This window comes from Hyperoodon ampullatus, assembly GCF_949752795.1.
Source record: "Hyperoodon ampullatus genome assembly, chromosome: 4".
NCBI classification, from domain to species: domain Eukaryota; kingdom Metazoa; phylum Chordata; class Mammalia; order Artiodactyla; family Ziphiidae; genus Hyperoodon; species Hyperoodon ampullatus.
In genome coordinates this window covers 99,901,713-99,929,505 of record NC_136917.1, presented here as the reverse complement: position 1 = coordinate 99,929,505, position 27,793 = coordinate 99,901,713, and the positions used below count along the sequence as shown (strand labels likewise).

Sequence of the window (27,793 nt, the reverse complement as noted above, 5' to 3'; positions counted from 1 at the left end):
TTCTTTTCTGGCTCACAAGCAACCTCCCACCAAAAGCTGAATCTGTAGAAGAGACTACATCCAAGAGATAATACTATGAAAAAGTATGAAGAGAAGCCCAGGTGGCCACCTTGCAAATTTCCAATGTGGAAGCCTTCGACCTCTCTGCCCAAGAAACAGCTAAAGTCCTAGTGTAATGAGCTTTACAAACCCTAGGAGCCTCTTTACCTTAACTACATACGCCTCCCTAATACAATCCCTTAACCATCTAGCTAAGGAACTCTTAGAAGCCATTTGACCCCTCTTAAGACCCCCTAAGAGTACAAACAATCTTTCAGAAGATCTGAAATCTTTGATTCTTCTGAGACAAACCCTAAGTGTTCTTCTTACATCCAATTGAAGCAGCCATTGCTTTTTGTCATTGCTGGGGCTAAAGAAAAATGAGGGCCAAGAAACCTCCTGGTTTAGATAAATCTCAGATGCCACCTTTGGAAAATTTGAGGAACTGCCCGAAGAACAGCTTTATTCTGAAGGAGTATTAGAAGTGCCCCATAAATCAAACCCGAGTCCACTCCATAAGATAAGATCACCTAAAAGAAATACAGTAAGATCCCATAACAGTGAAATAATGTCCTATCATTTTTCTGAAATGACCAAAATAGAAAACCATCAAATCATGACCAAACAAAAGCAAATAAATATAATGACTAAATATCTTTTCTTTCTCAGAAAATATTTCTTGTGTCTCTACAAAATCTATTGTGTTGTATTCAAATTCCTAAAAGCACTGCCAAGTTGGCCAAATCTACATTATAGTAGTAAACATCAAAGTAAAAAGTAAAACATTTGGTTAATCATCTTTATATTTTCTCTATGTGATGTTAAGCACCTGGATATTTTTAAAACATCTGGACAATGAAAAAAAAAACCTTACTTTTCATCACATTGTTTTGGTTACATAGACATACTAGGTAACTCCTTCTAGGATCTTTATTAGCAAAATATGTTCCAATCAAAACAAATACACCAAAAACCAAATGACTTGATCTTTTTTCTCCCCATCCTCTCCCACACAAGATTTCTAAGCAAAACATTAACTATCAGGATAACTTAAGATTCATTTGGTTTCTTTAATCATTCAAGAAATCTTTTCCTTCCTGATTTAAGAAACCAAGGCTTTTGATAAGAATTGATTAACGTGGCTATACTGAATAAACCATTTAAGATTTTTCTTGACAATTTCCCTCAAGATCATTCTTTTCATTCATTTACATAAAATTATGGCAGATTAAATCTTGGCTTTGTTACAAAAAAACATGAATGAAGAACACATATATCACAAGAAGATGTTCTAATACTTAGACATTTCTTACAGCTGTCCTTCAAATTTCTTTCCACTTACTATGTTTGATAATCCACAAATGTGTTTCTATAGTACACTATTATTAATGTGATACTGAAGTTGCTTTTATCTGCCATGCTGCTTATATGATGACAAATTTGGGGTAAGACAGTATATTGTGGCATAATTATATATTTTCTCTGTTGATTTTATTCAATAATCATAACTATTGCTCTCAAATACACAGCATTGGCAAGTCTCAACATTGTTTGATCTCAATCCAGTGCAGTTGAACCAGCTTTTTCTTTTTCTCCTTTTTTCCTGAAATCAGTGTGTCAAATCTTTGCTTCAGTTCTTGGCTATTTAACTTTTATATCTTTAGAATACCTCTCTAACACAACTCTAGTTTTGAATTTATGCTGCCCTTAAGAGGAATAAATTTCTCAGAATGAGCTATTTCTCAAGGGCCTGGCCTAGGACCAATAGAAGATGAATCCAAATGGATAGGGGTCTAGATGCTTTGGAGTTCACTCTGTTTTTTGATCCACACCTCAGAAAAGATCTGCTAGAGATGTGGATAAGAGACACCAAATCTTAGCTGGGCATGATGGATGAGTACCAACACCAAGTGTCAACTGCTTGTGGCACCAATAAATTTTTGTCAAAAATTAGGACATCATATTTCTCTATTTAGATCTCTCTTTGATCCAGTTAATTCCATCTAGAAGACCCTCTAGGGCTCACATTACCTACTAATAAATTGACTTTTTCATTCCATCTTTTAATTTTCATATTATCTGTCCTATGTTTTTATTATTTTCCCATTTGATTTTTTGTCAGATTCAAAAATCTATATTCCACACTCATTTTTCTTCAAATTATATCCAAATTTGGAAAAACACAATCTACATTATTTATTTTATAATTTAATAGTGCTGCTTAAACTTAACCTGAAACGTAGAAGGCCAGTAACCTATGCTTAATATAAAACAAACTCCAATCCTATAACTTTTCTAACATTGTTTACTCAGGCTAGGTAAATAAAGAAATACAAAAGTAAATATATTAAACTACATGTAATTTTCACTAAGAAATCAGGTTTTGAAATTTGCAGATTGATTTTTAATCACTTGCTTCCCTCAATTTGTTTTGCAAACGCAGCCACTATTCAAATTTACTCTCCTTAAAATGATATGTGGTATTATGTAAAAGAGAACTTTGTATAGTCCACTCTGATATAGATGAAAATCTTTATAAATATAGATATGAAAACAGAGAACATGTCTTAACCATTATGCCTCTGAATTGTTAGAAACATTATTTGAACACACATGGCACAGTTTTCTTTAAAAGGATTTTGTTGAGACTAACTAGAAACAACATATTGTATAATTATAATTACAATTGTAACAACTCACATTTATTGTTTATGATATGCTAGACATTCTTTTAAATATTTTACACTCACTAAATCATTTAATTCTCACAACCCTACATAATATATTGTAATCTAAAGCACTTAATACTGAAAGAAAGAGAAAATTAACTTATCTTACATCATCATTTTAAAGATGAGAAACTGGTCGTCTAAAGAAACTAAATATTTTGCTCAAGGTCATCAGGCTGCTAGTGGCAAAAGAGGAGCTACTAGACCATCCGGTCTCCTTGATATTTCCAAAGGCCAGGCTGTGTTTCTTTGAGTTAAAAAAAAAAAATTGATCTTATTTTAACTAAAGACAATTATCCAAAATTGACTTATGATGCTTTTCAATTAAAACTATGGAATTTACAATGTATAAAGGATAAAAATATAATTTCAAGGTGTGCTTTATAGTTAATGTTTATTTAAAGAATTCTGTCCTGTATTTTCATTTTTTCAGGTAATGGTATAGATTTAATAGCAGGAAGCAGAAACAGAATTATAGATTTGCAGAAGAGCATACTACCTGAAGTATTCCTGGGTGTCTTGAGCCATAAAAACATTTCTTCAAACAATTCCTGAACATTTTGTTCCAACTTCAAAAAGGATTTTATGAGCTGTGATAAGAACTCGAGTTCATCTAAGGAGAGGAAAACATTTCTTCCTTTCTGTGGGCATTCAGGAGTAACTGTGAAAAGAGCAGATCAATACTGTTGAACATGTTATGTGTTTTCTCATTCGATATTAGAATAATCGATGATTCCTTAAATCATCAAAACTAACAAGATCCTTAATAATTAAACAAAGTTTGTTCTTTAGTAAATACATATAAAATCTCCTGGGAGAGTCTTTTTTTTCCCCCCCTGGGAACCTGGAGATAAGTATTCTGCTTGATGCAAACATGACAATTAAATAATTTTATTAAATCTCAGAGTTATTAAAGGAATGTGATTTGTCATTATAAAATCACATCTTATACAATTCTGTTTCTTTAAGGTCTGGCATAATTTGAATCTAGTCACAAGGAAATATCAGACAAACCTAAACTGAGGGACTTTCTACAAAATAGCTGGTCTGTACTCTTCAAAAGTGTCATGTCAGGAAACACAAAGACTAGGAAATGTTCTAGTCAAAAGGAATCTAAAAAGACATGACAACTGAAATCAATACATGATCAGCATTTTATTTTATCTTATTATAAAGGACATTATTAGGGTAATTTGATGAAATCTGAGTAAGATCTACAAACGAATGGTATTACTGCATGACTATTAATTTTCTGATTCAGACAACTATACTGTGGTTATGAAAGAGAATGCCCTTGTTCTTAAGAAATGCACACTGAAGTATATAAGGTTAAATACTTGTGATTTATTCTCAGTTCAGAAAGAAAAATCGGTTTAAGTGGGAAAGAGAATGCAAATTTGGAAATGTGGTAAAATATTAACTTTTGGGGAATCTGATATTTTTTAAAGTGTGAAATTAAAATAAAAATTTAAAAGAAAAAAAGACTAGATAAAGGATATAAGTCTTCAAGACCTTAAAAGTGTTGTTCCTAGATCAATAAAAAGAAGCAAGTTAACCTATTGAATCTAGATTATATTATTCATGAAATCATAATTAAAAATAACTTTGGTCTAAATAATTATGATATCTATTGCTTTCCTAAGAACAATACAACTCAAAAGATCGATTTTTTTCCCTCATAATGACATTAATTGTTGTCACACTACCATTTTAATATGATTTTAAAAAAACCAAACTTATACTCCTTAAGAATATGGAGAAAAAGACTGACCTCACTAAATGGTACATTTGAGCAAATTTTCAAGGATTAAAAAAAAATCCTTCCTTTTTGATTGTCATTTCTTAAAACATGTATATAGGAAGTGTCTTGAGGCTTAATTACAAAATGGAAAATTTGTAAACTCTTAGAAAGTAAGCATTTAAAGTGCCTTTGGAGAGAAAATACTGAGTGCTACTTAGAAATGATATAAGGTCTGGTGATTCCACGTGAGGAAAAGATTACCTTTGTCACATGGATTTAGAAGGAAGTTTCCAGAAATGTAACAATTTTATGGGTTATCCACTTGCTTCACTGAAATTTTTAAATGTTGGTATCAAATTTGTAGCCATGTGACACAGTCTTTCATACGATATAGGACCAAAAATGTCATGGTATCTTTGCAGATAGTATGAGAGAGACCAGTCAGCCAATTTAAAATGTGGAATTTAGTCCCGTTCTTAAAGAGTAAAAAAATGCTTAAAAAAATCTTTAAGTATTTACAAAAACTGTTTCACCTCTACATTGATGTTAACCCCACATATATTAAACTCTATCTCTAAATAGCCCTACTCACAACTACTAGTCTCCCATAGGCATGCCAGAGAACACAAGCGTGTACAATCATCATGTATAACTAAGGTTTTGCCATTAAAATCATGACCCCAAAATGAAAAGAAAGGAGAACAAATATATTATGATTCACTTAGCTGTTGCTTGATTCTCATTTGGCCTGTAGATGGAGGCTGGTCTAACCTTCTAAATCATAAAGATGTTCTTTTTGGAACCAGATTGTTTATAAGGCATTTTCAAAAATTTTAAGAATTCTTCCTAATTCTTTAATAGTTTGGCTGGAAATTAAACATAGGTTTTGTGTAGCTCAATTCTAAATTGGAAATGTTGTGAATGTTTACAAAGTAAGCAAAAAAGCCACCTCCCCAAATCTCTGAGAATTATGTATAGATATATATATGACCTAACAGTGCTACTTGTTTAAAAATATGTAGGGTTGGAGGATTATACATGAAAAGGTCTTACCTTCATGACCTGGATTTAGAAGGATCTTGTACTCCAGAAATATAACAATATTGAAAGGCAAATCTATTTCAAACCATGAATCATTATAACTTAATAATGAAAGAGGATAGAATAATATGTATGACCTAAATCTAATCATTTTGTCCCTGAAAAGCAATGATTATGATACAGGTCCATTAATTAGTAGTTCTTATTTCCTATTACTATTAGCTCAGTGTTCTCCCAAGGTGAATCTTGAGGGTTAATTTATGGGGAAAATAATTTGTGATTAATTCATTTTGTGAAAGTCCAATTGAAGTAAAATAAAACACAAAGGATGAAATAGAATTTCCCAAACTTATTTCTTTTATTTTCCGGCACAGTATCTCACAGGACTTGTTTTAATCATCACACTTCAGCTCATGATTTCTTTCTGCCCAAGCACACCTATTTTTCTGTTCCTTAGACTTTTCACTGTTAATCACACTAGGAAAGGGTTTACCCCAGCAGGAGTTCCCTTTACTTTTGCCTTCACTAAATTAATCTCCTTTTCCTTCTTCTTTCAAGATTAAATTCTTATCTGGATACAATCAATCCAGGAGTTTGCCTTCCCGTGTTAAGCCAATCTGGTCTTTACCTTTCTTTTTTTTTTTTTTTTTTTTTTTTTACATCACTGTAGAACTGTCTCGCTTCAAGAAATTTTGGACATATCTGTTTACACACAGGCAAATATGTTTAGCTGGGTACCAATCACTGTTATAAAATACATGAAATAAGGATTGTTGTTTTATTGTAGAATGAGCTCTATGATTCTTAGGAAATACAAACTTCTCCTAAATCCCAAGAAAATTATAAAGAAAAAATCTAAATTTCCATTTTAGAGCAAGACATTATTTAAATTCACCATCAACTAGCAATGAATAAATTCATGTAAATAATAACTAGATAGCTGAGGTTTTTTCCTCTCTATATATTTTTAATAAAATTTTTTTCTAAAATATAAAATTCTCTGCTATTCTATTATTCGGAGTATTTAGAACACAATTGAAATTTTCCTTCATGACAAGGTTACAATGAAAGTTACTTATTTTTGTGCTGCACTCAGGGACTAAAGTCTGTCCCTCTGTTAAAGGGCATTTCTCAAAATGACAATCATTCGAAAAGGGTTCTGTGATCAAATAGGTTTGGGAATTACTACATACTAACGATTCTTTTAAGTGATTCACAGTGCAAATTAGTAAAATAAAGTCTATTCACTTCTATAATAAAGTTAAAATAATTAAAAACTTAATGTTTCTCAAACTTTTTTGACCAATGAACACTGGTTTACTGACATATCTATTAACTTCTAGAATTTCTCAAACTGCTTAGGGGACACTGCTCTGGATTACAGTCCCACTTGAGTATTTATAGCTGCTTTGTAGTGTTTCCCCTATTGTTAGGCCTTTCACTGTGGGTTCTTGTTGCTGCCCTTTTCCACTTATAAACTGTTGTTCTTAATAGAATCATGGTATTTTTCAGACTCCTTTGAAAAACTAATGAAAGTCTTCTAAATCCTTGTAGACCCTCTTATTGAAAAAAATTCAAGTAGTCACAGTTTCAGGGCTAAACAGAACCACCTGAAGTCCATCCATGGTTGTCATAGGGCAGCATGGTCCAGGACTTTGTGTTTTATTAAAAATGCAAATCCCTAGGTCATCTTCAGATCCCTTTTAAGCAAGTGCCCCAGGTGAGTTTTCTGCACAGGAAAGTTTGAGACCACTGCCTGAGGGATCCATGAACTAAAGTTAAAAACCCTTGTGGTTGAAAATCACTCTCTAGGCATCAGAAAATGGATTTTGGTCTTAGCAAGTCAACCAAACAGGTGCTATTGTATAAAACATCAATAACTATTAAAAACAAAACAAAATAAAACCCTTTACTTTTTCCATGGTCAAGAAATTTATTTATGATTTTTTTTTCATTTCTGGAAGAAATATGGAATGCCTGTAGGGAATTTCTAAGATAAATTATTATTTATCTATATATTTGCCCTGGGCAAAGGTAGAACTGCTCCTAGAAAAAACACCTAAAGAATAGTTAGAGTTCTTTAGGCACACTCATCACAAATGTAAAATGATTTCCTTGAGTCCATAGACTACGTCCAGTTTATTCATTATAGTATCTTAAGAACCCAGCACAAAGTAGACACTCAAAAATACTAGTTAAAAAAATAAATGTATGAAATCCCTAGAAATATCTAACAAAGAAAGAAATATAAAAGAAAGATTTCATACCTAATCCTAAGATGCATTCTTCAAAACAATAAATATGTAAAGCTGTAAGTCAATAAATAAATAAATAGACAAATAATTACAGTATTATATACATACTCTTTTTAGTATTTTGTTTGACAAAATAGATTTAAAAATTATTTCTAAAAAAGAAAATGTGTGCAAAAAGATATAAAAACAATGATGATGTGGAAACTTGATAAAGCATATGGATACAACTGACTAAAACACAATTTTTTTGTGTTTAAAAATAAAATTATACTTTAGAAAAAAATTCCACCATTAAAAAATGCACAGATATTCATAGAACTGTTATCTTAAAAAAATAGAGAATCTCTCTTCTCTCTGTCTCTCTGCCTCCTGTCTCTGTCTCTCTCTATATATATATTTATACATACACACACATATATAGATATATCACTCATAAAGAATATATAATACTATAAATTATATGCTTAGAAGTGTTTTTCACCCAGTGACTAATAGTTAGAATATTAACTCCATTATCTTGTAGCAAAAATAGGGACACTGAAAATAAATCTAGAGGGACATTAAAGCTTCTCACATTTGATCTACAACAAAGCAGCTTTTGGAATAAATATCAAAGTCCAGCTAAATCAGACAGAACATAAAAATGTGGGTTGTGGCTGAAAGTACACATATTATTTTCCAAAACCATTAGCAACAGAATTCTTGTTAATAATAGCATTAAGATACATGAGAAAATGAGAAGCTAGAAAATCAGATAATCTGAAGCTGGTGGATCAGTATAATAGGATAAAAGGTGCACATTTTAGTTTTCCCAAGAAAAACGAACACTAGCCACCCTATTACTGACTGTAAATGGATCCATTTTCAGTGAGGAAGTATTCTTGATGCCACCAGACAAGTGATGTAAAAAAGAGGTGACACACAAAAGCTATTGAAAGTCTCATTATTCCAGATGAAATTCATGACATAATCCAAATGGAAGATATTTGTTCCAGTAAAGAGAACTTTTTAACAGTCTTACAATAAGAAGTCAGCAGAGACTGCTTAGGAACAAATAACAAGCTGTACTTTTCCTAGTACCCAAGTCACTTTCTGAGAGCAGGTGGGGCTTTGGAGCACACTGTTGTGTTCCAGTGGCCTGAAGGAGCCCTGTGCCTTCTTGAGCGCCTGCTTCCAAGAAGCCACAAAGCAGGGGAAGGAACAGAACGAAAACACAAAGTCCCTTTTTTGTTACAGGAGCCTCGTCAGTAGATGGAAATCATGAAGGACCTGCAGGCATTGCTTTTTTGTCACACACTCTAAGAAGAAATTGAAGCTGTTTTTCCCCCTTTCTATGGCATTATTTTTGTAACTTTTCATTATTTTTCAAATCTATATGACTAGGAAAGCATTTGAGGTAAAGACAAAGAATATTTCCACCTTAGTTTTCCAAACTGAATTCATTATTTCTTATCTCTTTCAAGGAAGCTTCCATATGTACTACCCAAAACAAACAGGGTAAAACTTTAAGATAAATTGAGTAAATGAATGAGCAAGTCAATGATTAAAAGGAGGAAGTGAATAACTTTGAAGTTGAGTAAAAGTGTAACCAGACACAATGAATACATAGACATTTAGATACCCCACAGGTGAGTGTCAGGACCCTTCTTTTATATGGTGAGAGGATGCAGAAGGAACTATAGGGAAAGCTGAGCCTCAAAAAGGCAAATGAATCTGAACGTGAATTCAGGAAATGTTTAACTCTTAGAAGCTGGAAGTTGGACTCCCCTTCTCTTTTGCTCTTTCCCTACTTTTGTTTCTTCCCCCATATTTTATTATGGGGCATGCTGCTATTTCTAGCACCACTACCTGAAGCACAAGAGGTAGCACAATGGAGTAACTAACACATGGAATTATGAACCAGAGGGTCTGGGTTCAAATTCTGACATTGCTTCCTACTAGTTGTGTGACTTTTAGGAAGTTATTTAGTCTCTCTATGCCTCAATAGTGTATAAGTTTTAACTGAGTTAACATGTTAGAACGGCTGTATAAATGTGTGATATTACCACCTCCTCTGAGAAGCCTGCCCTCATATCCTAGGCCAGCTTAGTTTCCTATTCTCCATGTTCCTCTGTATTTTACCCTGCACATATCTTTATTTTAGTACTTACTATGTCATTTATAATAATTAGTTTGGGAGTTGTCTCCTGCAACTTTAATCTGAAAGGCAGAGATTTTTTCCCTCTTTACTGCATTCCCATTATCCATCATAGTGGATGATACATATTGGTGAGTGTCAGAGACAACACCAACTGTTTTTAACTCATTTTGTTTGGCTTTTTTCCCTACCATAAGCAAGCTTCTTTAGTAAAATACTAATATTAAATGAGTTTAACATTAACTCTTGTATGTCAATTTTAACAGGAAATACTTTGGGGAGTAAGAACCATAAACATCATATCAAAGACCTATTTCACTGTAAAATACTTTAAATATCACTATTATTTAATAGGTCCATCTCTAAGCTTGAACATGCATAAAATTGAATGGTAGCTCCACTCCAAGACCTTCCACTGCTTCTTTGCTATGTCAACCCTTCAAAACACTGGTTTTATTTTCATGTGTGTGTGTGGTCATCATCTTTTTTAGGAGCTAATATAAGCTATGCACCTATGCTCATACAAAGAATGGCATATAATTCCAGGAGGTTCCCTGATCCACTGAGGTCTTAGGGCCTCATTGATAACCTGGTTGAGGCCCTCTGCCTTGGTGTGCCTGACTTGATGAGAAGTCAGATGAGCAGTCCTCAGCGTCGTCCTCCCACTGAGGAGAACTGTAGCTTCTAGAAATGTCTACTTCCCTTTGCAAGAAGAATGGGTTTGGTTCAGCTTCTACTTCATAATACCCTTATCACTCTTTCCATATGATGAAAGTTCTCAAAACATTTACAGAGAGAACTCTCTGCCTACTAAGACATAGGCCCTGTGGTAAGGTGAGGGAATAAACTGAGGAATAACTAACTAATCCTCTATCTGCTCATGAATTTAGATAAACACACAGATTAGTACCAAGTGGCTACTGCTTTGATAGTGGGACACGATGACCAAATCATTCTATTAGAATAGATTGAATCGCTAGTATACACCATATCTGCATTTTGCTATACCTTCTTTCTCTGACTGTTCCAGGCAAAGCTAGTTGTTATGCTTAATTTTGCATCCATTGACAGGATTGGTAATCGTGGTCTAAAGATAGGTAGATCTAGGGACAGAGGGAGTCACTGTGTTTGGAATAAATCCTCACAACCCACGCAAAGCCCCCACATGACATGGAGATTTGCTGTTCCCTTTGGAAGGGCTCACATAGCAAATCTCTCCTTGCTTCACATACCACTGGCTGAAAAGGGTGGAGATAAAGTCATCTTGAAGCTATTCTTCTGGGTCAATGAGAAAAACTAAAGAGAAACTGCTTCTATTATTACCCTTTTATGATTCCCAGGCCAACACTGGCTCCACTGGATGTTACCTAAATGTACTGCTAAATGATAACAAAATTCTCCCACACTCCATTCCATCTTCTCTGGCAGAAGCTGTCAGTATTATATTAACAAGGGATCAGACTTCTCATTCATTTGCCGAGGGTATAATACTCCTGTCCCTCTCCTATTTTCTCTCTTTCTTATTTTGTTTTTCTGACTGAGAACATGAGAGAGAATATCTGACTCCTGATGCGGTCACTGTTATTTGAAGATGCTAATCAAAGAATGGCTTACATTTGAATTCAGCCAAAATTGAGAAATGTACCCAGGATAAATTTCTGAATATTTTCTCAGCTGACTTTTGTTTTATGCTGGTATAACTCCCAGTTATAAACACGTAGATATGCTGACCCTTTTAAAGAACATCTTAATAAAAAGACATCTCTAGTGTAATGAAATGGGGTTTAAATTCTAAGTACTCTATGCTAATGGCACATTATTAATGAAATATCTTCCTAATATCCCTTTCTCAGTCTCAAATTTTGCTAGAGTTCAGTTAATTATAGCTCTTATCATAGGTGTTACATTCTATTATCATGACCAAAAATTAACCTGTAGAAAAATCTTAAACTAAGTTAACAATTCATTTTTACTGTAGTCTAAGGTTGTATCTGAGAATTGATATTTCTTTTTAAAAGAATATGCCACGATAGAGATGTTACATTATCAGCTTTTAATATAACATGTTAAAAATTAATTTTAAAAATTTAACACTGGCATAAAAATAATGCCATCATCAAAAAGATGGATTTAAGTTAAGACTAACCGGCTGAGTATGCTTCCTAATATATTTTCTAATTGAATCATAACCTTTCAAAAGAGATTGAACATTTTTCCTCTCTTATACTAAAAAATAAAGAGTAAGATTCTCTTTACACTTTTTTTATCAGGTAGGCAAATTATAATGCCTATGAAGGTATGTTAAAGTTAATATGAAAGGAGATAGATATGGTGATAATAGTAATATCTTGTACCCACCCAGAAAGCTGTACTCATGAGCTCATTATTCTAACAGAGAGTAGCACAGGCCTTAGACTTAGGGAAGCCATTTACAAGGTGTGATAGCACCTCACTGAGCAAATTTTATAGTTATTTTACCTTTTTAGCTGTCTTCCTCACCTAAGTAATAGTTAATTCAGCCACAAAGGCAAAGTCATATTTCCTTCAAACTTCAAATAAGACTTTGGAGTCCCCTGGGAAAATATCATCTTTTATATTGTCTTCCCTCAAAAGGCCTATGAGCTACGAAAAAAATCTTTAAGTGGGTTTCATTTGCTAGCTCAACAAAGATTTGCCTTGTACGTATAATGCACTAGGCAACCATGTGACATACACCACTGGTGGTAACAGTTATGAGAGAGGTACAGAGTAGCATCTGAAAGTAGGATGGGGGTGACTAGTCAGGGCCATGCTTCATACCAGTCACTATCAGCTCCTGCGGCTACCCCTGTCTCTTCAGAGTAAATTTATCCCTTTTCAACTATTTAACTTCAGGCAAGAAAAAAGGCATTAGTTTCAATATATATTGAAAACTCAGAACTGAGAAAAGTCCACAGATAAAAAACTAATTGAGGACATGATCAGGAGTTGATTGTCAACCTATTTTGATATAAATGGCCAGTAATGGGCTCTGTTGTTCTGTTACAGTTTATTTCATTAAAATATTGCTTTTGATTGGAAAAAGTAAATTAAAAAATACATGAAAAATTAAACTGAACTTGGTTTTCCTTTGCATATATAAATATTAGTTGTCTTTGATTTTTATATTATAATAAAAAATATTAAATTGTTCAATAAACACAAATACTTTAGAATTCAACTTGCATTGCATTGGGCCCATTGTTGTTGGTACCTGGGTTGTGACAAATTAGAAAGGAAGATAAGAGTAGCTAGAAAGACATCAAAAAGCCTACAAACAATAAATGCTGGAGTGGGTGTGGAGAAAAGGGAACCCTCCTACACTGTTGGTGGGAGTGTAAATTGGTGCAGCCACTATGGAGAATAGTATGGAGGTTCCTTAAAAAAAAAAAAAAAATTGACTTACCATCTGATCCAGCAATCCCATTCCTGGGTGTATATTTGGAAAAGACTAAAACTCTAGTATGAAAAGATAACATGCACCCCAATGTTCATTGCGGCTCTATTTACAATAGCCAAGACATGGAACTAACCTAAATGTCCATCAACAGATGAATGGATAAAGAAGATGGGGTACATATACACAATGGAATATTACTCAGCCATAAAAAAGGATGATACAGTGCCATTTGCAGCAACATGGATGTACTTAGAGCTTATCACACTAAGTGAAGTAAGTCAGACAGAGAAAGACAAATATCATATAATATCACTTATATGTGGAATCTAAAAAAAATGATACAAATGAACTTATTTACAAAACAGAAGTAGACTCACAGATACAGAAAACAAACTTTTGGTTACCAAAGGGGAAAGGGGGGATAAGTTAGGAGTTTGGGATTAAAAGACACACACTACTAATAGATAAATAACAAGGACCTACTGTATAGCACAGGGAACTATATTCAATATCTTGTAATAACCTATAATGGAAAAGAATCTGAAAAAGAATATATATACACACACATATATGTTCAGCTATATACACACATGTAGCTATGTATATATTACTGAATCACCTTGCTGTACACCTGGAACTAACAGAACATAGTAAATCAACTATACTTCAATTAAAAAAAAAATAGTAGATGGCAAGGGAGAAAGAGGGAAAGGCAGTGAGAGATTAGTGGGGGGGACAGTTCCCTCTGACAGTGACTGGGGTTTTATAGTTTGTAGGATAAATCTGGCCCACAGCCTGTCTTGGTATGCTCTGTGAGCTATGGTATAGTCTGGCTTTTCTCTTTGTAAATGGGTGGGAAAATTTTTTAAAAGGAGAATATTTCATGACGTATGAAAACTATATGAAATTCAAGTTTCAAGGTGCACAAAGTTTCATTGGAAAACAGCCATGCGGATTCACTTGCATACTGTCTCTGGCTGCTCTGTGCCACAGTGGCAGAGTTGAGCAGTAAAGACAGAGACTGTATGGCCTGTAAAGCCTAAAACACTAACTATCCCTTTATGGAACAGAAAACCTCTGCCATAGAAGAGAAGGAAGCATGTGAAAGAGAAACAGTCACAGACAAGGTGACAAAGAACGGGAGAAACAATGTTTAAAAAGGAGCGGCAAGACGAAATGGAGACAAGGGAATCAACAGCTACCATTTACTGAACACATAACATATGGTAAAAACCATACATATGCTATTTCTCATCTTCACCGAAACCACGAGGAAAGAGGCTCAGAGAAAGTAAGTTACTTATCATTGAGGGACAAATGTGAAAGTACTCTTTAAGAAAAATAGCAATGACACTAAATTTCAGTTGAAAAACAAAGTACTATGGGAGTCAGGAGGTGATTTCTAGGAACAGCCTGACTCAGTAAGATTCATGTAAGAATAATATGGACAATTTTGGTCCATCAACAAGAGACAATGTAAACTTTACCCATCACTGAGAATCATCTTTTATGTGTATCTTTCTTTCAAACACCAAGTGCTATCAATGATAATAGAAAATAATTATATGATGCTTACTTTGTGCCAGATACTATTGTAAGCATTCTTCCATACATTTATGCTAATCCTCTAAAGTCTGTGAGGAAAGCACTAACATTAGCACTTGCCTTGAAAGTATGAAGAGGTTAAATAAATTGCTCAAGGTCACAAAGCTCATAAGTAGCTTTTTAAATGTGCTTGCTACATTAGGATCAAACTATAGCAGGCATCAGAATTACCTGGAGAGCTGTTAACACACAGATTGCCAGGCTGCCGCCAGAGCTCCTGATTCAGTGAGTCTGGGGTGAGGCCAGAGAATTTATATTTTTAACATGCTCCAGGTGATGTTGCGGCTGCTGATTTAGAAATCACACTCTGAGAACCATTACTCTATCGCCTCTCTCTCTCTCCTTTTTTTTTGTACTCCCACCTAGCCATCCTGTTTTCAATGTTTAAGGCTTTGCTTCAGGATAAACTCTCATCAAAATTCACACTTAGATCTGAGAGAAAATGGTCCTCTAGGCAGTTTCCTTATATTCTCCTCCCATTCAGGTAATCTTACACATCACTGGACAAGTTCTATTTCCTAAACACTTCTCTCAAGTTACTTTTCTGCTCAAAAACGTTTAACAACAACCATATATAACTTAAACATCAAAGACAAGTTTTCAAGACTCTGTATGTAATCTGCCCTTATGCTAGGTATCATGTCATGCATTCATTCATCCATTTATTTGACACCTTAGTTTTTGTCTGCCCAGCACCCTTTCCCCCCTTCTAGTAACGAGTTGATCCCTTGCCTGTTCAGAGGCCTTCTCTGAGACATTTGGAACAGAGGTACCAGGGAGTTGTTAGGATGTAAGCAAGAAGCTAGCTGCCAGGGATCACTTACTTTATGGAGTGGAGAAACTGTTCTGAGAATGAAGTCATAACATGGGGAGAAACCAAGACAACAAGTGATGAAATACAGCTTGAAAGCTAAGTCCCATTTGCTCAGGTCTCCAGAAATCCTCCAGTTTCTGTCCTTCCAGAGGTTTAATTGTTTAGCGCTTTCTCCTATTGTGTGAACTACCACATTTTTCTTTAATCAGTGCCCCGCCCCCCCGCTTTTTGCATATGAAGCAGAGAGGAGGAATGGACGAACAATGGAAGAGCACCCACAAGCTCAGAGTCCTGGCTAATGCTTTCACCAGTAATCTATAGGCTAGTTCCTATGTGCCAGCCACAGGTCTCTTCATGGCCTCCAACAAGTCACAGTAAATCTCCACCACGTTGCTGTCTGAACTGCAAGGGAAGCTCTTTCCCTTAACCTCTGCCTACACAAGGTCTACATACCTTTCAAGGCCAAACTCAAGTCCAAATAGTGTTTCTAGCTTGCTCTTTTTACACTAAAATCTCCCTTCTCTGAATTTCTTATATACTTAAAGTTTTACACAAATTACTTGGTGACTAATTTGACATGATAAGATTTTTTTCCTCTCATATTGCTTTGTAGGTTAGTCTTTTTCACCTCCTAGATTTGAAGGTAATAGGTACAGAGTAAAGGGACAAAGTAGGTGATTAAACAGTTAATCCCAGTAAGGGATCATAAGTAAAGGAAAAAGTATGCGAGAGCCCTGTAAGTCAATGATCACTCAAGAAAGCAGGTTTGCTTAGCCACAGAACCATGCAACAGAAGCATGAGACATGCCCCCAAACAATAAAACAATGGTGGACTGAGACCCACATCCTGACCAGTAAGGTAAGTTAATAATTCCTAGGACACGCTTCTCTGAGCACACTAATAACAAAAACATAGGGAAAGGTGCCATTACACTGAAACCTAAGATGATTTACCATACTTTGGTATATGTTACTGCCTTTTTGCTCATTTCCATTGTGCCATGACAGTCCCAGTTTGACCAGGTAGGGACAAGAAACCCCCCCCACCTGATGTGAAGGAGGAGCTGATGATGGAAGTGTGACGTCTACTCAAGAATGAGGAAGAAGCTGGTCTTCTCCTCTCCCCACTTTTCCTTTGATTAGAAAACTGTAGCCCACTAAGTTCTTAGTGCGGCACTCCCTTGCCCGCGCACTTGTGTCTCTCACAAGGGTCCTATACTAATAAACTCTTCCCTTACCTGTCGCTGTGCCTCTCACTGAATTCTTTCTGCACCGAGACAGAAGAACCTATGCTCTACTGAGTACCGAGTTGGTTTCAAAGGCACTTGAAGACACCAAATATAATTTAGGTTTTAAATTAATTTCAAACTTCTGAAAAAAAATTACTTGGAGGAAAGTCATTTTTCTCAAAAGAAATATTATTGATAGTTTCAGAGTTGAGCTGGGGGTGTGGGTGGGTAGCAGAGGGCGGGACTGAGCTACAGAATAAGGCATCTTGTCAGAAATCTCTGGGTTGAGTGATGCGATGGGAGAAGCCAGGAGGACTGAGAAACAAGGCCCAGGTTTCTTTCTGTTGTGCCTTCCAGATAAACCCTCTATTCTGTATACATTCCCTACTTTGCATGAGAGGAAAGCACCAGGAAGTGAACACTGTCTTTCTGCCTCTCCAGATCCTGCCTACTCTGTAACCAACACACTTCCATGTCATCTTGTTCATCCTGGACAGAAGTCAAAAGCGACCCCTACCAGCTGGAATCACTTTCTCAGAACTCTGCAAGTGCCTGTCTGCATAACTCCCAAGCAGCTTTTCATATATTCATATTTGATTTCTCAATATAGATGGGAAGTAAGGGTTTTATGCCTTTTGGAATTCCCATTAATCCTAGCACAATGTTTCTTAAATAGTAGGGGCTCGATTAATAAGTTGATTAGTTGGCTACTACAATATACCTCTAGATACTGACTTATTTCAAGAAAATGATTTGGTTAAAAAAATATTCATTGAACTCCCATCGCGTGTTAGGCAGTGGATTGGGTGCTGGGGAAAATAAATAATACTTGCCCTTGAGGTGCTTAGAATCCAAATGGGGAGACAGACCTCTAATTAGATATTTTAATAGAATATGCTAAGAGCTTTGAGGAAGGCATATGGAGATGCTGTGGGAGCATGGATTAGGGGCTCTAGCCCAGAGAAAACTTCCTGGAAGAAATCACACATGAGCCGTCATAAAGGATCAATGGGAATTAGGCAAAGAAGGGGAGGAAGAGGGTAGGAGATGGGAGGCAACAGAGCATGAGCAGGGGTTTCTGTCAGTTCAGTGTTACTAGAGTGTGAAAAATATGAGGTAAAGAGAGTCATGAGATGAGGTTGAAGGAGGCAGGTGCCAGGCCAAGGAAGGCTTGCTTTCTAATACTAAGTAGCTGGGGGTTTATTCCTGACAGTGATGAGGAGCCACTGAAGAGCTTTCAACAGGGGAGTGGCAAGTGCCTGGTAGATGTTTTAGAGGAAAATAAGAATAAGGGTAAGAAATCCAATGAAAAAGCGAAACAAAACTATTTTAACGGTCCAAATGAGAGATGATAAAGGTCTGAATTGTTCCTTGATGACAGAAATGGAGAGGGAGAGATAGACTTGAAAATATTTAGGTAGTGAGGCAAAATATAGAATCTTGGTAATTCTTTTGATGGCGGGGGAGGGGGTAGAAGGGGAGAATGAGCCATAGTTTCTGCCTGAGTGATCCTTAGTGGCATGAACTTGGATTGGGGAAGAGGACTGGGATCAGGGGGATGACGAGGAGTTCCGGTGTGTCCATGCTGTGTGTGGAGTGCCTGTGGAATATCCGAGGGACCTGATGAACAGACATTAAGCTCTACAAGTACAGAGCTCTGGAGGGGGAATCAGTCTGGATCTAGATAGATCAGGTAGTGATTCACACATAGTGAGAGTCAGAGTCAAGATGATAAACAAAGGAGATATCCAGATATATCTATTATTTTAATTCAGTCTTATTTCATTACTATTGTTCATTTCTAAACTGAAAAAAGTATAGCCCTTCCAGATGTCATTATATGAAGCATTTTAAAGATAAAATGAAGTATTCAATGAGAAACTGATTTAAAAAGAACAAACATGCAGCCTTTTGTCAGACATTGGTGTTTAGGAACACCATATTAACATACGATGGCAAGTCACTCAGTCAGATTATTGCTACATATGTTTTAAATAATGATAATAACAAAGCACTTAGTCTGTGCCAGACACTATGTATAATATCTATATTAATACTTAGACACTATGAGGTAGGTCTTGTTACTATCATCTCCATCTTAGAGATTAAATGACTGACACTCACAAAAGATAAGCAACCTATCCAAGGCCACAAAGATGCCAAGTGGCAAAACTGGAGTGCAAAGCAAGTCTGGCTCCAAAGCTCCCAACAGCTATAAGGCATCGAGCATTAAGTGCCCTGCCCTCACCCCCAGGCCTTTTTTGTTTTTTTGCAGCAGTGAGAGGATACCTGACAAGACAGCAATAGCCTTGATAATCCAGAAGGAGGCAGCCAAGCACAGGAATTTTAACACACACACAAAATCATAATTAATGAATTGATGTCTAAATGAAAACATGCATCAATCTAGGTATTCATGCTTCTGAATTTGTGTAGTTAAAACCAACTGACTGTATTGGTTTTGGAGGGCAATTTGAATTTATGCATCAAAATTTAAATTAGCTTATTCTTTGGCCCAGGAATAACTCTTCTAGGAACAAAGCTTTCAAAGATATACACAGAAGCATACAAAGAAAAGAAACTGGGAGAAATCCTAACACCTGTTAACAGGAGCTAGTTAATAATTAAATAATCAAATAATCATACGATAGCTTGCAGCTTATAAAAAGAATAATGCATTTCATACATATTGATACAAAAGAGGTCCATGACATAGTAAAAAAAAAAAATTTGCAGAGGAATTTGTAGAATGTACATACACAGTACAGGCAGGTGTGTAAATGTAGAAGGGTACACACCGAGCTATTAACAGGGATCACTTTAGGATGGTAGGATTAAGGGTAGAGAGGGTGAAAGAGACCTAACACTTTTTACTTTATATACTTCAAATATGTACATACACCCCCCACACACACACATTTACATGTGTATTTATGAAATAGTGGGCATGTACTGCTTTTGGGAGGAAAAAATTAAGACACTTTTAAATCCAGTGAGTCAACAATCTAATAAGATTAATTTAAATTTAGCCACATGCATATAAATTATGCTGCATCTATATAATGGAATATCATGGTGCTACTGAAAAGAATGTCAGAACAGATTGCATTGACATGGGAGGAGATCATGAAATATTAATTGGAAGAAAGCACATTGCAGAATAGTAGTTCTAGTTTGATCTCATTAAAAAATACAAATTTGTATGTTAATTCTTATATGTGCATACAAAAAATTCTACAATAGTCAACAAAGTATAAGAATAAGAGAGGTGATCCTGTGGAATCAGGATTTGAGGGAAGGCTTAACTTTCTCCTTAACATATATCTGAGGTTTTAATTTTTTTAATAATGCAAATTTATTACTCTGAAAGATTACCTAGTAAAAACATTTTCATCTTATTTCCTATCTTAAATATTTGATATCACAAAATCTATAAATATGACCTAGAAAAAATTTCAGATTCAAATGTTTATGAAATATATAATTTAGCATAGCTTTAACATGTTTAAAGGCACACTAAAGACGGAACAAAAAGTAAAAGTAATTTAATATATTTTCAAAATCTTGGTTTTTCTCTTTCTTCCCATTCCCACAATGTAAATCTAAGCCAAAATGCTCTGGTCTTCCTTTTGGCTGTGGAGTCACCTCTCCTCTGGTCCCACCTCTCCTCTCATGAAGGCAGGAAGTTAGCTTTTTTCTTTCACTGGGAAGGCCCCTCGTGAGACCCCACTGCCCTGTGAATGAGGATGCTTGTTCTAAGCTTGTTAATGGGAGTCTCTCACCTCTGCTCCACCTCTTCCACAGCACACACACTGCTTCTCCATTATGAGACAAGCTCATTCCCTCTTCTAAGCTCTTGCTCATGCTGTAAGCATTCCTCTTCCCCTTCTTGGCTGTCTTTAGAGAAGACCAATTCAAGAACCTCTCTGATTTCTCCTAAGGGTTCTGTGGGAAAGCCCTGCCACTTGAGAAGCAAGTACGGGTATCTTCCTAATGAGGAATAGTCCACTCTGCCTTTTGCAACCTTTGGCATCTTCCAGGGAGTTAGATATCTCAGAGCCAGACTTCCTCACCATTAGTCCAAAGAGGTAGGGCACTGCAAGGACATGCTGTGGAAGATGCCTGTGATTCTAGCCTGCAAGAGTTATGATCATCAAACATGTACCTAAAATTCAAAGGGACCTAAGGGAGAAAGAGCCTCAATTAGATCAGCTTATGAATCATTCTGCTTTTAACAAATGATATAAAAGGAGTATTATCAGAGCCCTTAATATAACTTAAATAAGGCATTTATTGATAAGATCGTATTTCTCCAAAGTTTTTGGTTACAGAAAATAGGTAAATTTGAGCAATAAATGGGAATTTCCCACATGGCTAAGGGTTTTCCTGTGGTCCTCATCTCAAATGGGTAGAGGGACAATGGACAATAAGCTGGAGTGAAAGTTGTAAAGTCCCTCTCTTTAATCATCATCTGAGTTTGCTTTCACTTATACCAAGCAAGAGGATAGGAAAGCAGCCATTTACAGTTGTTTGGAGAGCCAAGAGTCTCAGTTTGCCAAAGTGAGACTTATATGTTTGGAATTCAGTTGGAGGCTAGAAGGCTCCAAAAGGCTTGTGATAAATTGGGGAAGCAGCTGTGCCCCTTTGTTTTTGTCACAAAGTGGCACGAGTGATTCCAAAATGATATTAGATGAGCAATTTTTGTGAGTGATTCAATATGGAGACCAGATTTTATCTTAGTGTGTATAAATTCTAACTATTGAAGAAACAAAAGTACGAATCTGTTCTTTCCCTGAGAAATCAAAAATTATATTAACAGAGGCTGCCTTTTTAGAATTCTCTTATATTTATTAAAACTCAAAGTTAACATTTAGAATTATGTCTATGTGATATCAAAAAGTTAATCTCAGAATTCAACCCTTTATCTCATGGAGATACTGAATTAAAATACCCTAAAAGCCAATTTTCAAGATCAAACCTAAGTTATGGTTTAATAGCTAAGAACATAAAATATGTCAACTCTACCACATCATCAGTAAAGATGAGATGCTTCAAACTGCTAACATAGATAACTTAGCAATTCTTGTTTGATGACTATGAAAGCTAATATCAAACTATTTTAAAATTAATATAAAGAAGGACACATATATCTTTTTTTCCCGAAGACTTATCTTACATAAAAAACAAGGAAATAAAACTATAACTGAATAGAGACTTCAAGTTCTTAAAAGAAAACGTCAAATTAACAATAAACATACTACATGTAAGTAAATAATCATGTATAGGATAAATTCTAAAATAATAATTTTAAAAGCACAATATTCAAATTTTATTACAAGTTAAGATTTCAATACAGAAACTTTGCTATGGTGTTGAGTAACCTCATGACATTTAACATTACTTTGGGGAATTTGAAAAATACAATTAGTTATCAGCAATCAATTTGTTGACCCTATTGTTCCCAGATACCATTTGCTACCAGTGGGAAAACGCTGCTTATTCTCTAACTACTATTGTGCACTTCATAACTTGTTAATTAGCACTTAATTTTCCCTTTGCTTAGAGAATAATGATTATTGCCTTCATCTAATACAACAAAGGGCTACCTTTAACAATCAATTTTTTTTAAGTAGCTAATGATTCATAGACAATACCCATCCCCCCATGAGTGCCTTACGTATTCCATCAGAACATAATAACCACTACAATTTTTCAAACTCTGCTAGAGACAGTTAACTTTAATGCTAACATAAATGCAAGATAGCCACTTTGATTATTTTAGGAACAATAAAACTTCGAACATTTTGACCTTTGGAATGAAAATTTCAATCATAATCTTTTTAAACTTGCATACTAACTGAGTAGGATGTGATATAAAATATTTAACATGAAATGGCAAAAGTGAGAAAGTAATTCCTATCAAGCAGATGTTAAAGACACAAAGCACAAACAATAGAAGCTAAAGTCTTTCACTTTTATATTCTTTAAATATAAGAGAGAGAGAGATATATGGAACCATGTGACAATTTTCCCTTGATAAAGGAAGGAATTAGAAAAGGTGACAGTTGACTTCTAAATTATGTCTAAACATCATCTATGGTTTTCAATGGCAGATTCTAATCTGGAGATGAAAATTTCTATCAAAAATTTTTTCTTTATATTTACAGATCAGAGCATGCAGCAGTGTTAAGTGTTAGTTCATTTTTACTGAATCTTATAAATATCATAATGGGATGGATTAATAAAGTAGGTTCTCTATCTCTGGACAGAATGTACACTTAGAGAAGGCAACTCTTCTCTAGTTTCTAAGCCTAAACACATGTTATACTTCATTCAAATAAACATCTTGAAGTGCAAATTTATGAAATCTGGATTGTGATTCTGAGGATAATGAAAAATAAAAATCTAGATATTCTACGTGATAAAAATGAATTTATATTATACAGACACATATAACTTGTGGTTGTGTGTATATTACTGTATATTAATTAATTTCTTACACAGGTGACAGACAGAATGCCAAATAAACAAATAATACGAAGTGAAGAAAATGAAGCCAAAGTACTTTCCAGTATTGATAAAAGTATGAAAGATATTCTTGTTCAAGTTTCCAAATTCTTATTTCTAATTAAATCTATTTAATAAAAAAAATACAACAAACTTTCAAAAAATGTTGGCCAAAACAATTTAGATAAGTGAATTAGCAAAATAACTGTCAAGGAAATTGAAATATTCACACCAAACACTTAGACATAAAATTTTGAAAAGACATCTTGACTAGGTGACCTGATCAAATAATTCCAAATTTTTATTTGTGGCTTATGGTAATCCAGTGAAAGATTAAAAAAAGGCATACATTTGACAAAAATTAATGAGAAAGCCTAAGATTTAATGCTTATTACATAAGTAAAAACAGAAGAAAAAATTAGGTATGGTTTAAATCAGATATGAAGTAAATAAAGTGAAAACAAGGCAACTAAGCAATTGTGTATGGGGAAATTTTAAGGAGTAAAATTTTTAAGTAGTGAGTGGAGATAGGCAGGCATAAAGCCCATTGGCAATAATGTGTTCCTCTGATCTTGGTGATATTCGCTTTTAAGTGATGCCATAACTATTGTAACAATCCTGCATTTGACAGCATTCATCTACTCAGTCCCTGAAGACAGTGAACTTACAAGTAGTGTTTTCCTTTTTTTTGCATTTACTAATGACATATTTAGTTTTATAGGCACTAGTCACAGATTGAACCTTTTTTATGTCTCACTGTGGTGTGTAATTTTTATTTAATAACTGTATGTTTAAAATAATTAGTACTGATGGTTATAATCACTAATTTCCTAAAACTGCAAAAGGCAACTTAATATTTGTGCATAACAGCTGTAATACACAATATTGCACAGAATTAAATTATTACAAACAGTGCCAGCAGTTTTCTATACACAGTACTTAAGATAATTATAAAAAATCATCTTCATTACTGCTTGCTAGCATTTTTTTAACAGTTTAATTTGGATAGGTTACAAAATACATTCAAATCACACAGATATAATTACTGTAAACCCAAGAAGCCATAAAATGTTCCCAACCAAATCCCTTTGACCCTGTTAATCTCTGTTCCTTGTTAATCTAAGGCAAACATTGTTTGTAGTGTGCATTTGTTATAGAATATAAAAAAGGGGGGGGGAGGAAATCCCTTAACAGTTGTTATTGATTTCAGCATTTACCGACTGAGAGTTAAGTGCTGTTTACAAAACAGAACAGATGCAGATGCTGACAAAAAGGTAAACAATTGTTGCATGGCTTCCTGCCAGATTCTGAACCGATATATTAAACTCCAAGTGAAGCACATTTCCCCTATGGATTGCACTTATTGCCACTTCATTTCCTATGTGCTCAGTCTTTCTATTGCCGTGCCTGGCACTAAGCTATTTCCAGTTCTTTGCTGACCCCTGAGGCCTGGTGCTACCACACACGGCCATTAGAGAAGGGAATTGCATGTGTCTGACACGGCCTGAAACCAATTATTTGATATTTTCTTCAGAATGATGCCCAACTCTGTTGGGAATGAGCAATCATGAAATAATTTACCTCCTGATTTAATTTTTTCCTGCACAAATTAGTTGTAGACTGAACTGGCTATACACAGATGCCTGTGACATAGCTCTGTCTTATCAAGATGATACTTGAAATGAAGCACGGGGATCTGAATTGAATAGGTTGGGGAATCCTGCTTTAAAGAGGCATTGACAAGTTTATCAGATATACTGATCACATGTACTCTCTGCTGATTGAAAATGACAGAACCTTAAAGAACTATCAGGATAGTAGGAAAAAACCACAAGGATGCAAACCATAGCAGTGTATTTAATGTTTTTAAACATCCTCCTGTTTTCTGGTTTCCTTTTTGTGTCTTAGAAACCTTGGCACATGATTAAAATTTAACGAAAACTCACATTGGTGCATGACTCAGTGATCTTCACCAAATTTAGTATTTAGTAATTCTGCTTTTAGATATACTCATAAATGTCAAGAAAGTATGTATTTTTCTGTAACTCTAATCCCTATGAGTACCTTACATAGAAATATAAAGGACTTATATTTGTTGTCTGTATATCACAGAAACAATGCAAAACATGAGATTATCACTTATCAATAAACAGAGAGCTTGTACAAATTTGCATATGCTTAATCTAAATAATGAGATATTGAGGCCAACTGTTCAAGCTCTATAAAGACAATAAAAGTCTTTAGAGGGACTCAGTGAACATAAGGCTTCAGCAAAATCTGTGCAGTAATATCTTGTCTATAAAGTCGAACAAGGATTTTTCTCATTTTTACATACTGATTCCACATTAGATCTTAGTTACTAAGTCTTAAAGAGACTGTAATTGCTGCATCTTCCCACTGCTCTTCAAGGTTCAGGCTCTACTAACTAGACCCGTATACCAATAACTGTGAACTTTATGGCTTTTGTAGCCATGACTAAGAAAAATTATAAGAAAAATATCTATTAAAAGTACACACTCTTCAAACAGCTGAAGGACTACTATTTTATTGTGCTACTAAAAGAACATTAACAAAGATGATAATAATTGATTTCAGTACAGTTTGGAAAAAAGATATAGGAAGGCACTATAAAACAATTTTACAATATAACTTTCTCTCACAATGATCATCATAAAATTTGGAGGGTATTTCTCTTCTTTTCAGGACAGGTTATTTCACAAACCTGGGTGTCTACTCCAGTAATTACTACAATGATTAGTACTGTGTGCTTTTCGCTAATGGAAATGCTAATACTGAATTTTAAAGTTAAAATAATTTTTACCTTGGAGGACAAACAATATAATGCCAGATATTCTAAAATCAGTTCACTATGACCATGTCACGGTAATCAAAAATATCAAAACTTCAAATTATTTAGTTTTTCATATATCACTGGCATCATAATTCCAAAGGCCTTATTAGATTTTCATCTCTCACGGGCACTTACCTGCTAACTCAGTACTTCCTATGATTCTATTATGGAAAAGATTAAACAGGTAACAAGGTAAGCTACACTTTTCTAAATAATAGACAAGGGTTTTCTGTTTTTACTCAATGTTGAAAAGAAGTTGCAAAAACAAACTGATAGGTTTTGCTTTTGATTGAAGCAATATACTGTACTTAATTTTAAGTAACTTTTTACTTCCTTACAAGTGCAATTTTAGATCTCCATTTAGATAGCTAACCATCAAAGTGCTTATGAATGTTCTGGTAAAACTAGAAGCAAACTAAATATATATGTATTAAACAAAGGAATAGACATTAAATTTTAAGAATGACAGAGGCAAAAGAACTTCTGACTGAAAATCCACATTATAACTTTTAAACATTTTACCCAAAGCTAAGGATTATTTTCTTATTTCCACATGTGAGGAAGGGATTGGTCTAACTCTCAAAGCTACCAGCAGTTTCTCCTCTATAAATCCCTGTGCAGAGAGATCAATCCATACTCAGAAAAATGCCAATTTAAACAAAGAATTTTAACAGTCCCAGGTGTATAAGACACAGATTTCCCCTCGGTTAAAAAATAACTAAATAAAGGTAAAGATGTTAAATGACAGCTACTTTGAGGCAAAAGATATGTTTTATAACAAATATTTGACTTCATAGATGTGACACTGATGGTCAAAGATTTTCATACTTATATATAAATAATGAAATTAAAAATGTTATAACAATGTATATCTGCCGAGTTGATTTTCATAACAAAGAATGTGGAGGTAAAGGAACAACCATTATAATTCTCAGTTCTGTTAGAGTACATTTTTAAAGGAATCTTACCAATGTCTTTTTGCTTATTAAACTTTTCTTCTTGAACATTTATGAAAACAAGTTTGATACTAATAACTGATTGACAGCATAGTAACCAGAAGTCACATATTACATTTTCTGAGAACCTAAGAAAAAAATATGTCAATTAAACAACATTCAAGCTTATAATAGTCTACTGGAAAATGCCCATATGCTAAATAAGAATTCAGGGATTCATGATCTGTAAAAGCAAAAACCTGTAAACATTTTTACATAAAACAACAGAGCTAAGTATTCACATTTATCACTGTGTTCATAAATCAAGACATAGAATGACATAAATAACTTTAGCAGGGGAAAGCAGAAGTCAGAAAAGTTTTAGAAAGGTTGCATTAGTGACTTACCAAATCACTTTCTACAGAATTTGAATTTCTGGCTTACAACTGCTTCCATGTGTATTACTCATCCACATTCTTTGCTCAGTATAGA

At 34.6% G+C, this 27,793-nt stretch overlaps 1 protein-coding gene across 1 annotated transcript in view; it reads right to left on the bottom strand.

Moving 5' to 3' along the window:
* KIAA0825 overlaps window positions 1-27,793 on the bottom strand; it is a gene marked incomplete at both ends in the record, with an annotated part of 341,894 nt that overhangs the window by 281,247 nt on the left and 32,854 nt on the right. The window contains one exon of the mRNA XM_079701596.1: window positions 3,268-3,429. Within this exon, the coding sequence (XP_079557722.1) occupies window positions 3,268-3,429 (162 nt within the window). The remainder of the gene's footprint in view (window positions 1-3,267; window positions 3,430-27,793) is intronic.